We start from the raw sequence: 14182 nt of genomic DNA on the forward strand, positions 1-14182 counted from the left end.
GTTACAAAATAATTCTGAAAGTCCACACCAAAAAGTATATACTTTTAATTCTACTCACTTTATAATGTGAAAAACACTTTTAGTTCTATATATTTTTAATTTCTCCTCTTCACCTGCATTTCACTCCTATCCCTGCTTCCCTCCCTCATGCAAAGAATGTCTTTCCCTGGCTCCCTTCCACCATTTCACACCCTAATATACCACTACATTACATTATGTAGGATATAGATGATAAATTAGGTGAACATTTCCCTTACATAATATATCATCAACCTGGTTACAGTCTACTCGTATTACATTACATAATATATCAGTGGCAATTGTTTTGTCCCAATGAATACGACATTTTAAAATAAATTAATAGTTAATTTTGTAGTATTTTTGATTTGCTCTAAGGGGTTTCTTTTTTAAGAAAGTGTAAGCGAGCGATATTACTAATAGGTAATACACATTCACATGATATGATTTATAACAAAAAAATTATTACATATTTAATTTGTTTGGACCTTAAAAACAAAGATCATGTACGTTGTGATATATAAGAATCACTTTCATGCACCAGCACAACCTTGATTGTTACGATGCTAGCTAATCATGGATATTCTTCATAAATCCAATCAAACCCTAGTTTAAAACGTTGTTACATCTAATTTTGTCATTTTCTTGTCTATATAATTACGCTTAAGACGCAATCAACACCAAGATAAGGATAACAAATTAAGAAGCGCTTTCGTCTTGAATGAATCTGCGCTTGTAGACATAATTAATCAAAATGGCCACGAATAATCTATCAGTACTTCAAGCACTAGATTCGGCTAAAACGCAATGGTACCACGCGAAAGCCATTGTGATAGCCGGAATGGGTTTCTTCACTGATGCTTACGATCTCTTCGTGATATCTACGGTCACTAAGCTCTTGGGTCGCCTATACTACCAAAGTGATGGTAAACACCCCGCAAAATTGCCCACGAATGTCAATAACGCAGTGATCGGGGTAGCTCTTGTTGGAACTCTATTAGGACAACTAGTATTCGGATGGCTTGGAGACAAACTCGGCCGTAAGAAGGTTTACGGTATAACCTTGGTTATGATGGCACTTTGTGCCATATGTTCTGGTTTGTCATTTGGTTCGAGTGCAAAATCTGTCATTACCACTCTTTGTTTCTTTCGTTTCTGGCTTGGTTTTGGGATTGGAGGTGACTACCCACTCTCAGCCACCATCATGTCCGAATATGCCAACAAGAGTACCCGTGGGGCCTTTATTGCTGCAGTTTTTGCTATGCAAGGAGTAGGAATCATTTTCGCGGGTTTTGTTTCCATGACAGTGTCTCACTTTTTCCTGATAGCCAACCGCGCACCATCATTCAACGAGAACCATGTCCTTTCAGTGCAGCCGAATGCTGATTACGCATGGAGGATTGTTCTGATGCTAGGAGCTCTTCCGGCTCTCTTGACATACTACTGGCGTATCAAGATGCCAGAAACAGGAAGGTACACGGCAGTTATTGAAGGAAACGCGAAACAAGCAGCGGCTGATATGGGCCGGGTCTTGGATATTGAAATCCAAGCTGAACAAGATAAATTGGCTGCTTTTAAGGCGAAAAATGACTACCCTATATGGTCTCAAAAGTTCGTTGAGAGACATGGACTTCACTTGATTGGGACAACAACCACCTGGTTCTTGTTGGACATTGCATTTTACAGTCAGAACCTGACACAAAAAGACATCTTTCCAGTGATGCATTTAACTGATAAAGCCGAGGAAGTTAGTGCACTGGGAGAAATGTTCCAGATCTCACGAGCCATGTTGGTAGTTGCCATGTTTGGAACGTTTCCAGGTTACTGGTTCACCGTTGCGTTTATTGAAAAACTCGGACGGTTCAATATCCAACTTATGGGGTTCTTCATGATGTCCATATTCATGTTTATAGTTGGAATCAAGTACGAAGATCTAGCAACCGAAAAGAACCGATATGTGTTTGCTACTCTTTACGGACTGACCTTCTTCTTTGCAAATTTCGGGCCTAACAGTACAACCTTTGTTTTACCCGCAGAATTGTTTCCAACCAGAGTGAGATCCACTTGCCATGCTTTGAGCGCTGCATCGGGTAAGGCAGGGGCAATTGTGAGTGCTTTCGCGATTCAAAAATACACTGTGAACGGGGAAAAGAAAAAAATCAGGACAGCGATAATCATCATGGCAGTGACTAATATGTTGGGGTTCTTATTTACATTTTTGGTTACCGAAACGAAAGGGCGGTCTTTGGAAGAGATTTCCGGTGAAGATGGAGGCAAAGACACCCCGGAGATGGAAATGAATAATAGAGAAGATAGCCATGTCCAAGAAAGTTGAGGGTATTCCAACCTAAATGCTTAATTGTCATGAATTACTATGTTTGTTTGTCAAAATAATTGCATGCCTTTATGTTATGTAATATATAAATCACATAAATAAAATAGGCAAGTATGCATAGTTGTCTCACGTTTAGTATTAGAATTCCAAATATTAAACACATATACTGTGAATTTGTTATTCAATTCGTAAAGATTTATGAGTCTATGTCCAGCTTATAACAATTTCACTAGAAAGAACTAACAAATGTATTTTCTGTGTATATTTGTTCTTGTTTGTGGAGTTGTGGCTAATTAGTCATGTTATTTGATTTGTCAGGTATGTCATTTTCTTGTTTAGATTAGATTTTCCTTTTTTAACACCGAAATTTGTATTGAGGCTATAACAAAAACGCAAACAATATACAAAGAGGGATAGACTAAAGAGAAAATAAAACCTTAGATATTCCCAAAAAGCTAGTAAAACACCATCTCAGTCTAACAAAATTTATTACTCCTTTCATCTCAGTTTTACTATCCACCATTCCATTTTCACATGTACCAAAACAATTGTATATATATTTGTACATTCCACCAATTTAGATAGAAAATGTTATTATCGTCATAATGATTGCAAAATTGTGTGATCCGTGTCTAAAGATAATGTTTTACGACTGGAGTAGTTAAAAGAAAAATGACTTAGGGGACACTCTACTAAACCGAGCAATTGAGCACGCTGTTAAGTGCTGAGCACAAAGGGAAATACCGAGCAAGTACAGAACATGTAATGCCAATAAAGATATATCACTCGGCAGAGGGATACTATTTCTACTGGACTAAATGATACGAGTACTAAGCAAGAACAGGCACCGATCCTTATGAAAAATAACTTAGTCAAATAATACCGGGAATAGATGTGCCAGTTTCTTACACTGAGCACAAACTTAATTTATCGACAAACTCCATAACTATCACTGAGCTATTAGGAACATCGGGTACCACTACCCCGAGTGAATACATCATTCAACTTATACTTAATGAGCAAATCTAAGTTCAAGTAATAATCACTAAGCTAATTTAGTTTAACGAAGGATTACCGAGCTGAACACCAGTAGCATGTAATTTTCATTTAGACATTGGATCAAACAGTTTGTGTGCATTCAATCCTCTACCAAAAATATTCAGCCAAACATGCTTTTCAACCAGCCAATAATATCAAATTCTGCTTTACTGACGAGCAATCCGGCAGTTGTTTTGCAACTTAATAATCAAATTTTTTAAAAAAATCAAGACATCAAAATAACCGCAATTAAGCAATTTGAATCAAAATCGAATCTTTGAAAACAGATAATAATTTTAGCTTGTAAATCACCAAATTAATCCTCTTGAAAGCTACAAGAACAGTAACAATGGAGAATGAGTAACTGACCTCGAAAACACAGCCTTTTTTGGTTCAAATCAAACTCCAAAATACACGAATAAACAGCCTAAATTTGATAACCTGTGGCTCGATACCAAAAATGGAAAAATACATCGAATATTGTGAATTTAAGCCTGGATTATAGATGAAAATAGAGGAATTTGTGTAAGTGTGTGAAAAGGTGTAACTGTGTTTTCTGGCAGTTGACACCGGGAGAGAAAAATAAAAGTACACGTCTAGTACGAGTCCCATACGAGTTGTATCAAACCCAAAGAAAAAATTAACGTCTTTGTTAGCATACTTGTTACTTGTTACTTGTTAGCCTTTTAGGAACAACTAAATTCTTATGACTCGAGTCAATTTATATAAAAAAAACAAGACGACTCGTTGGATGGTTTTTTTTTTCTCTCGACTCTTACGAGTCGCGGTGTGAATTTATAACGAGTCGTAATCTTATGGTTGTTGTAATTTGATAATATAGTTATATATTATATATCATATTTATAGTTATATTATTTTGTATTTTATATATGTATTTTTGATACTTTTAGTACGAATTTGGAGATAAACTGTAAGTTTATGACTTAAAAGTATTGAATATACAATATTTTGGTAATGTATTATGATAATCAACTTATATTTTGTTTATAAATACATCAAATATATATATATATATATATATATATATATAAAACAAGTATTAAAGTAAAACAAATAAAACAATAGGTTTTTGTTCACTGAAAATCGTCATGCATCATGAAAATCATCGTGCATCAATTGGTTCATGTATCTTTGTGCATCAATTTAACCATGATCTAAAGGTCAAGATCTTATATTACTTGTTTTACTTTAATACTTGTTTTATAATACCCAAACCCTATATATATATAGTATTATGTACTCCAGTATATAAAAATGTTCAGACTCTTACAGGTCGAATCACGCTTCGAGTCACGAGTCAAAAATCATGTTTTTGAGTCGAGTCAAAAGTTACGAGTCGATGACTATGTTTGTTAGTGTCTCGGACAAAGCTTTGTTTCATATGATTCATGTAACAATATGTATGTCCGATTCGAGATGTACAGAATATATTGGTCGTAAAGTTATTTGAGTACCAAGAAATTCTAACTTCTTACTACACAAACTTTAACACATTAGTTTAAATACTTTCAAAGAAACCTTTAACCGAGTTGCCCGATTTATGTACAAGTTGAACAAATTTTGACCGGAATTTAGTTGAATTACTCAAAAGTTTATAAATACTCCCAGGGGCGGATGCAACAACCTAGATGGGGGGCTGATGAACCCAGCCAATTGAGCCCAACACCACTTATTTTAATGGATTATTTGAAATGAACCCATCCTGAAATTTAGAATGAACCCAACCCAGTTAGAAAAAAAATGATAGGCTTTAGAAAAAAAATGAAATCATCTTGGTTTACAAATTAAAAAAAGGAAAAGCAAAACGTGGGTTCAGTGATTTTCATGTGATTTTCATGTAGTGGGTTCATTTTTGGAAATATTCAAAAAGAATAACATTATCACATTATCTTGATTATTTTACCTTCAAATTGAATAATGTCCTTTAATTCTTTAATTATTAATTAGAGATAGTGGTTCATGGGGTTGTTTGACTTCATGTTAATTAGAGTAAATATTACAAGCTGCTTTGAATAACAAATTTACTTTATTCTAATAATAATAATCCGTTTCTTACTTATACATTAATTTAATTTACCATGTTGTCTTAACAAAATAAAAACCAAAAAACCCTGCAGTATATATTAATTAGGTGAGGTTTGCTAATTTAAAACTGTTCTATTTCGTCCTTGTTAACAAGGTGTCTTTTTTTCATTTTCTTTTTTACAATTAGCTAGCTAACCATTTTTTATGTTACAATGAGGGTATTTAGCTGATAATTGGATGTTTACTATCAGGCTATTCGACTCTTTTTAGGGTCAATTTTTTTTGTCCCCACCGTCTTCATTTCCTGGATCCGCCACTGAATACTCTGTGACTCAACATATTAGGGCACGTACAACAATTCATGTCTTTGGGGGGTATTTTGTACAATGGAATGGAAATGAGAGAGACTTCTCATGTTTGGTTACAATGAAGAATGAGAAAGAGAATTGAGAAGAGGAAATCGATTCTATTCCCCCAATTCTCTATAAAATGTAGAGAATAGATGAGAATGAAAATTTTATTTTATTTTTTGTTTTAGTGATGTTATATGTATTAAAGTTAATTATTATTTAAATTTTTGTATTTTTTATGTATTCATTATCCGCTTGTACCAAACGACGAAATCTATTCCCTTTCATTATATTAATTCTCTTTTACATTTTCATTCTCTTTAATTCACTCCTACCAAACACCCCCTTAGTAATAGCTTTGGTATGTAGTTAAAAGTGTGAGACTTAGATAGTAACTCGCTTTCATACTAATTTCTTATAGATAAACCATATATCTATAAACCCTTATAAAAGGTATTGAAATTAAGAAATTAAGCAATTTTTCATTATTCCTAAAATACCCCTACTTCGATAATCCCTTATAAAACATATTAGACTTTGTATTTTAGGAAATTCAGCAATCTTTTCAATATCCTCATATTGCCCCTAATTCACACATTATCTCTAATTCTATATTTCTAAACACAATATCTAACACACAATCACTTCTTTCTCTCCTTTCTATTTACACACACGCATATCGATTCCTCCTCCACTATTTTGTATTATTATCACCGTTTAACCGCCGCAACGTGCGGGCACCAACCCTCGTTACTAATAAAGTGATGTTCTTAAATAATAATAACAATAATGAAAAGTGAAAAACATAAAAATAAAAAATAGTATGTTCACCTTTTTTTATATCTATCTTTTTTTTTCTTCTTTTATTTCTTCTTTTATTTCTCTTCTCTATATCTTGTGAAACAACCCCCTTATGCCGGATTTGGCTTCTCAATTGCCATCTTTTTTGGAAACATCTTATTTAGCAATGATTTGGTCGGATCGATGTTGAGTAATTTAGCTAGAGTTTGACCGGTTTACCCGAAATTTGACTGAATAGCCTGGATGTTGACGGTTGAATATTTGGTATAGTCCGAGTGCAGATGACTCGGCCCATTTGGTGCTCGAATCACGACCAAAACCCGGGTACCCGACCAAGTTAAACGGGTTTTACGACCTTGGTTACATTACAAAATTAAGAGGGAACAATTCTAATTACTTACTACACGAACATATGGTTTGTTTGGCCTGTTTATTTATTTATTTTCCTGATATTTTACATGCCAACTTAACTTCTTAACATTTCTATATAATACCGACAATTAATAAATCTATACTTTCAAATCGCCTGTAGGTTATAATGACGTCCTTTATTGCTTCTCTCGGCCTCCGCCGCGTCTTTGCTTCCATCTTCGCCGGAGATCTCCTCCAACGATCGGCCTTTTGTCTCCGTTAACAGAAAAGTACATCCAAAACCCAACATATTCGTTACGGCCAGTATAATCATCGCGGTCTTGATCTTGTGCTTTTCGCCGTCTAAAGTATATTTCTGAATCCCAAATGCACTTACCATCGCCCCAGCCTTCCCAGCCGCCGCGCTCAACGCATGACAAGTAGACCTCACCCTAGTCGGAAACAACTCAGCTGGTAATACAAACGTGGTGCTATTGGGCCCAAAGTTCGCGAAGAAAAAAGTTAGCCCATATAGACTTGCGAACCACCACCTGTTTTTTTCTGTTGCGAGAAAATCGTACTGGACTCCCATTATAAACATAAAAAGAGACATCATAAAAAACCCCATAAGCTGGATATTGAACCGGCCGAGTTTCTCAATAAACGCCACCGTGAACCAGTAGCCCGGAAACGTCCCAAGCATCGCAATCGCTAGCATGGCCCGAGAAAGCTGATACATTTCCTGTAAAGCATTCACTTCTGTTGCTTGATCAGTCAGATTCATTACTGGAAATATATCCTTTTGCGTCAAATTTTGACTATAAAATGCAATATCCAACAGAAACCAAGTACTCATTGTTCCGATTAAATGAAGCCCATGTCGATCCATGAATTTCTTGGACCGGATAGGGTAGTCGTTATTCGACTTAAACTTGGCCAGTTTATCTTGTTCGGCTAAGATCTCAATATCTAAAACCCGGCCCATATCTGACGCGGCTTGTTTAGCATTTCCTTCAATAATCGCGGTGTACCTTCCTGTTTCCGGCATTTTCATACGCCAGTAATACGTTAGCAGAGCCGGAAGAGCTCCAATCATGAGAACAATTCTCCACGCGTAATCTGCATTTGGTTGTACGGAGAGTATGGGATCTGATATGAAAGATGGGGCAGGATTATGATTTAAAAAAAGCTTAGAAACCGTCATGGAAACTAATCCAGCAAATATAATCCCTACTCCTTGCATCGCAAACACGGCTGCAATAAACGATCCACGAGTACTTTTATTCGCGTACTCAGACATAATAGTCGCCGAGAGTGGGTAATCTCCCCCAATACCAAACCCAAGCCAAAACCGAAAAAAACAAAGACTAGAAATCACTGCTTTTCTACTAAACCCAAAAGACAAACCCGAACAAATAGCACAAACCATCATCAGTTTCAAAGTCACACCGTAAACCTTTTTACGACCAAGTTTGTCACCGAGCCAACCAAACATAAGTTGTCCTGCAAAAGTTCCAACAAGAGCCGACCCGATCACGACGTTGTTCACATTGTCTGGGAGCTTCCCGGGGTGTAGGCTCGTGGGGTCGTCGGAATAGTAAAGCCGGCCCAAAAGCTTAGAAACCATGGAGATACAAAATAAATCGTACGCGTCTGTGAAAAAACCCATCCCGGCGATAACAATGGCTTTGACATGATACCATTGAGTACGGGCCGTATCAAGTGCTTCAAGTACGTACAGATTATTTGAAGCCATTTTTTTTATATATATGATTTAGCTAGATCAAGAGTAGGTTATGAAACAAAGAGGCATTTGGGTTATATTTTGGAATGTAATTTTACGTATACATGATTATTATATAGACATTGTAGGATTGATGGTACTATTATGCATGACTTAACGTTAATATCTAGAGTTTTGAAAGAGGGATTTAAAAGAATATCCATGATTAATGTTGTAAAGTCCTATGGATACGCTGGATTATTATTATTATTATTGAAGTTCATAATGTGACAGGTAATTTAAAATATTGTTTTGTGCTAATACATCTAATTAACTAGCTAGTTCTATATTTATAAGTTCTGCTAATTCTATATATACGTTTTGCTAATATATGTATTGAAGTTGTAATTAGTTTAATATGAATTGATTAATTGAAATATATTTTAATTTAATGTTATAGATCAATTAATCATATATTTCTCAATAAAGATAAGTTCACTAAATGCTATTGCAATTTAGATATACATGATTCTATCATACTTTTTGGAATGGCAGATTTTGTTAAAATTTCCGGCAGGGCACCAAAATGAGAATCACAATAGCAATTACAAAGGTAGGGTTCATCGACCAAATAATTCCTGAGACTAACTAATTAGAAGTCTATTCGACAACCATAAATAAACCAAATGATACTATCAAAATAAAATCTTCACACTGTTTCTCATTAACCTCGAAGACCTCTAACCTGGTTACGATTCTTCCAAATTGCCCACAACCAAAAGGATAACACTGCATCCAATACATATATGTGTTTGCTGTTCACATGTAATGTGTTGATCCAGATCAGTATATGATTTGGGCTAGTGTGAGGAATAACAAACCGCAACAATGAGTTCATGAAAAAATGAACTTCTCAAGAAACTTGCCAATTAACAAAAACTATGTAATGAATTCTCTGTTGGAAAATTAGTTAGTTAAAAATTTTGACTTCTCAAAACTACCTACTAAACTTGTCCACTTTTATAGTCAAATTTTATCAACTTTGACCATAAATTATTTTCTTTGTGTTATATAATAGTTGATGAAAGTTATACCAACGAAACACAAATCTAAAATAAAATCAATTCATGTAACTTTCATCAAATTTTATATAACACAAACAAAAATATTTATGGTCAAAATTCGTAAAGTTTGACTTTGAAAAATTTAATAGTGGACAAGTTTAGTGGGACGGATGGAGTATTTATTAGTTACTAGAATACTAGGTTATATATTATTTCGATTTTTTCTGTTCTAGGTTAGGAATTCGCCACGAATTAAACAGTGTCCAAAACTGGCAAAGATGAATGAGATATTGTTGCATAAAGTCGTATTGTGAGTTAATTAATGAAATGTCTTAATTAATAAGATGTGTGGATCCCTTATAATGTGGAGTTTTGGTGAAATAGTAATTCCGAATAAGGAGTTACACATAGTGGCAGCTAGGACGTCTGGCAAACGGGACTGGAAAAGAGTTCGGGTCGAGTGCGATGAAGCATAATGTGTCATTTTAGTGGCGCACTTTGCACTTAGCATCGCCACACTTAAGAGTCTCCTTCAGTTTGGCTAGGCTCTGCTCCAGCCACTGGTTAGTCTTTTAGTTGGACTGCTAAGACCTTTTGAATTATGGATGTTATTACTCCATTATGGCTAGCCTGAATGGCTAGCGTGTAAGTTCTAGGTCCATTTATCGGGTTCATCATAATTGGATAGAATCTATGGCATTACACATATGATTATATTACAGTAGTAGTTCTCCTCCTGATTGAATTGGACAACTCCTCTTCCATGACCTGATGACCAGCCCATCTCTGTTTTATAATCACTTACCTTTTGATCTTTTTTTTTTTAAATAAGCAGTAGTGACTCGTGACAGAATAAATGGTTTTTTCGGTGGATATTATTGTAACAAACTTACAATTTATTTTAGTATAAACAAATTCATATTTTGTTTTTTACCATTCCGACTCGTCCTGTTTTCTTTGTCTCAAGCAATCCACTAAGCCAAGATTTTTAAAGACCCTCCTAACCATCCTAGATCCGTCACTGTTTCTCATTTGAGCACAAGAGATTCAAAGTAGACAATTGGACTCGATTTTTAACGAATTAGTGGCAAAATGTAACTACAAGAAGTTCATTGACACCATGTCATCTTATGCAGCATAACTTAATTTCTAGGGATTAATCACGGGAAGACCAACGTATTTTCCCATTTGTACACGGTTACCCATTATACTTTTTTATTGATGAGGTTTACCCATATACTTTTTTTTTGTACACGGTTGACCCAAAGTTTACCGGTTTACCTGTGATAATCGGTAATATTGGTCAACCGTGTACAAAAAAATAAGTATGTGGGTAAACCTCATCAATAAAAAAGTATAATGGGCAACCGTGTACAAATGGAAAAGTACGTTAGTTTTTCCGTGATTAATCCCTAATTTCTACTAGTGTACACTATTTATAGGTTAAGAAACATCACCATTCAACACCAATTGTGTACTAAATAGCCTAATTACAGAGCAAAACACTCTCGGTGTGAAATTTGAAAATTCAACATCTTAAGTATATTCGATTTAATAAAACAAAAGCTAGCATCCATAAGGTAATAATACCCAATGCATTGATGTAGTTTGTTTGGGCAAAGGACTAATAGAATTCCGGAAACATTTCTATTAATCCAATCCATAAAATAAAAATAAATTATACTGACATTACTTATGTTTGTTTTTGGTACATATAAGGAATAATCCTATGAAACTTTTCTTGTATTGTATGCTAGGAATTTAGAATATCCGCTACATAACGTCAAGTCAACAACTAGTATTGGAACACCAGTTATTTCATGAAAAGTGAACACAACCATCAAATATTCTCTTATTACGTTGGACCGTCATCCAAATATTTAATTTTATATATGCGCGTATAGGAAGTCTACCAAATATTATTGTTACAAGTATAAAGCCATGGTAAAATGCTTTTTTCCCACATAGTAAAATTACTTTCTTTTTAGTTTCACCACAAAAACAAGGAACTTTCAAATTTCGTAAAGAGTAGTACCTCCTGTTGACCTGAATTAAACGGTTAAAATTTATTTTTCTTTTACTCTTGTGATCAAGATAGTTTGACTTTGTTCATAGGGCACTGATATATTAACCTAATAATTAACCTAATATCTTTATTATATGACAAGTGTAATCCATTAATTCTCTCTCCAATCTCTTCCTTTGATTATGTCTAGTGTTATCGTGTTATTAGGTTGATTTGTTAGCTTGATTTAATCATTTTTCTTATTGCCTTTGAACTGTTTTCTTGTACTCCATAGTGTCGCACATTAAATGTTTCACAAATCAGATTAAGAATGAAAATGTAACTTAAAACAAAACTATGGTCCGGGATTTTAGCATTCAACTGTTAAAACAAACTATAAATGTTACCTTCATTTTGTCAGAAAGTTGGGTCTCGGGTATTTAGCATTCAACCCAGCCCGTTACTTAACTTTAGAATTGAAAAATAAAGTTCTTGAAAAATAATTGATGGCATATATAAGATCACATTGCAAAAAACCCCAATTGTAGAGAAAAAAAACGTTTAGAATTGATACCTCTAGAACCACATCAGAAAGCTTTCTTATCCCAACGGCTAAACACAAGGGGATGTCATGATGAGCAAACCTCAGTTCCTAAAGATTACATCGGATTGGAACAACCCAAAGAAAATCAAAACAACGAAAATAATCTCAAGTGTTTTGATTTTCTTTACGTTGTTCCAATATGAGGTAATCCGTACATGCACAATACGGAGTCTTAGATTATGATTAACATGTGTTGGCTTCAAATCTTTACGTACTTGAACCAAAGTTTTTTTTTTCTTTTTCATCTAATGTCATATTTTTAATTAAAAAATTGTCAATAAAGTAAGGATGATAATCCTTTAAAATATAAGAATCAAAGCTTTTGCAGGAAGTCATAACTTACAATTATTGATAACAAAATAAAATAGGAAAATAAGTAAATAACAATTTAATATAAAATCATGAGCAAACATGAACAATTCAATAAATTTAAATTTAAAGTGATATATAAAGCAAAAAATAACCGTGAGTTTTTGTAAATTAGATTGATAAGGATGTGAGAATGATATGAATTGGATGAGAATGATTAATAAAAGTTTAGGTGGTATATATAATAACTTGTTGAAAGAGTTTTAAGGATTGTATATCTCTTTAAATTTTAAAAAGATTTGATTATTATTAATAAAGCTTTAGATAATAATTATCTATTAATTAAATAATAAACAAAATAAAAAATAGAAAAAATAGAGAAAAAAACGTGAGAGCACGTAGCATATTAGAGCATCCTTTCTTTTAGTTTTAAGATAGATATAGATGATAGAGATACAGATGTGAAAATACAGTAACCATCTATGCGTTAATAGGCGAAAGAACTTCAACAAACAAAACAACGACTAGGTTTGTTTACTTAAGTATAATTTTCATGTTAATGTAGATGACATTGATATGCAATATTACCAAAATTATTTGGCAATTTGGCGTAGTTTTATAAAACATACGTATTATGTTTTTTTGTTTCAAGCATGTCCCATATTCGAAAGTTACAAATCCTCTTTTTAATTAAAAAGATTTAAAACATAGTGAACAAACATATATTTTATATGATATTTGATTATTTGGCATGTAACAAATAGGTGTTTGAAATACAGATCGAATCAAACTATATAGTTCAAAAACTCAGATAATGGTTCAATGTAAAGGTTTTTTTTTAGTTATATGTATTTATGACTTTGATAGACATTGTATCAGAATAGATTAAACTTATACGTTGTATAGATCACGGGGCTGAGAAGGTAAGTAAAAAATATATTCATAGCTACAGTATTATCTATAACTTATTATATAATCATCAAATATCAAGTTACAACTGATGGAAATGATAAGATCAGGAGCGGAGCCAAGATTTGTGGTTGTCGGGGACCGAGTAACAAAAGATATAATTTTAACGTTTTTAACGAAAAAGAATATTTCATAATTACAACTTATTAAGTTATTATTAGTAATTAGTATAAGTTAACTATATATTAAAATTAAAACTTATATTCAAAAAAAGGGTTTTAATAAAATGTTTGAAAAACTAGAAGGTTGTAAATGAAAAATTAAGTTTAAAAAAAAAAGGTAAACCGGAATCAATATTTATATGGAGTTAATTTTCGTATGTTTCTTCTTTAGCTTTCGTATTGATTAAGTTGTAATATATGACTTAACTAATCTATATATTATATATTAAATTTTGTATTTGTAACTTATATTAACTCTTAGGATTTACGATTATATCTTTTTATAACCTTTTAGATATAAAGTCTAAATTTGCTATGAGCAGATTTTTGATTACTTTAATATATTGACTTTGATTATTTTGATATCGTTTTGAAAGTAGCTCATTAATGGTGTATACTTAAGATTTA

General features: G+C 33.3%; 2 protein-coding genes across 2 annotated transcripts; one reads left to right on the plus strand and one right to left on the minus strand.

Annotated features, from left to right (window-relative positions):
• Nucleotides 1-772: 772 nt before the first annotated feature.
• LOC122584686 (low affinity inorganic phosphate transporter 4-like) lies at nt 773-2416 on the plus strand. Its single transcript, XM_043756733.1, has one exon. It carries the CDS (start codon nt 773-775, stop codon nt 2351-2353), a length of 1581 nt encoding a protein of 526 aa, XP_043612668.1. The 3' UTR covers nt 2354-2416.
• A 4689-nt stretch (nt 2417-7105) lies between these two features.
• LOC122587909 (low affinity inorganic phosphate transporter 4-like) lies at nt 7106-8698 on the minus strand. Its single transcript, XM_043760063.1, has one exon. It carries the CDS (start codon nt 8693-8695, stop codon nt 7106-7108), a length of 1590 nt encoding a protein of 529 aa, XP_043615998.1. The 5' UTR covers nt 8696-8698.
• Nucleotides 8699-14182: the final 5484 nt, after the last annotated feature.

Source organism: Erigeron canadensis, chromosome 1, assembly GCF_010389155.1.
Source record: "Erigeron canadensis isolate Cc75 chromosome 1, C_canadensis_v1, whole genome shotgun sequence".
In the NCBI taxonomy this organism is placed as follows: domain Eukaryota; kingdom Viridiplantae; phylum Streptophyta; class Magnoliopsida; order Asterales; family Asteraceae; genus Erigeron; species Erigeron canadensis.

Coding starts and splice junctions, on each gene's coding strand:
- LOC122584686 (XM_043756733.1), top strand. CDS start 773: ATGGCCACGAATAATCTATCAGTACTTCAAGCACTAGATTCGGCTAAA.
- LOC122587909 (XM_043760063.1), bottom strand. CDS start 8,695: ATGGCTTCAAATAATCTGTACGTACTTGAAGCACTTGATACGGCCCGT.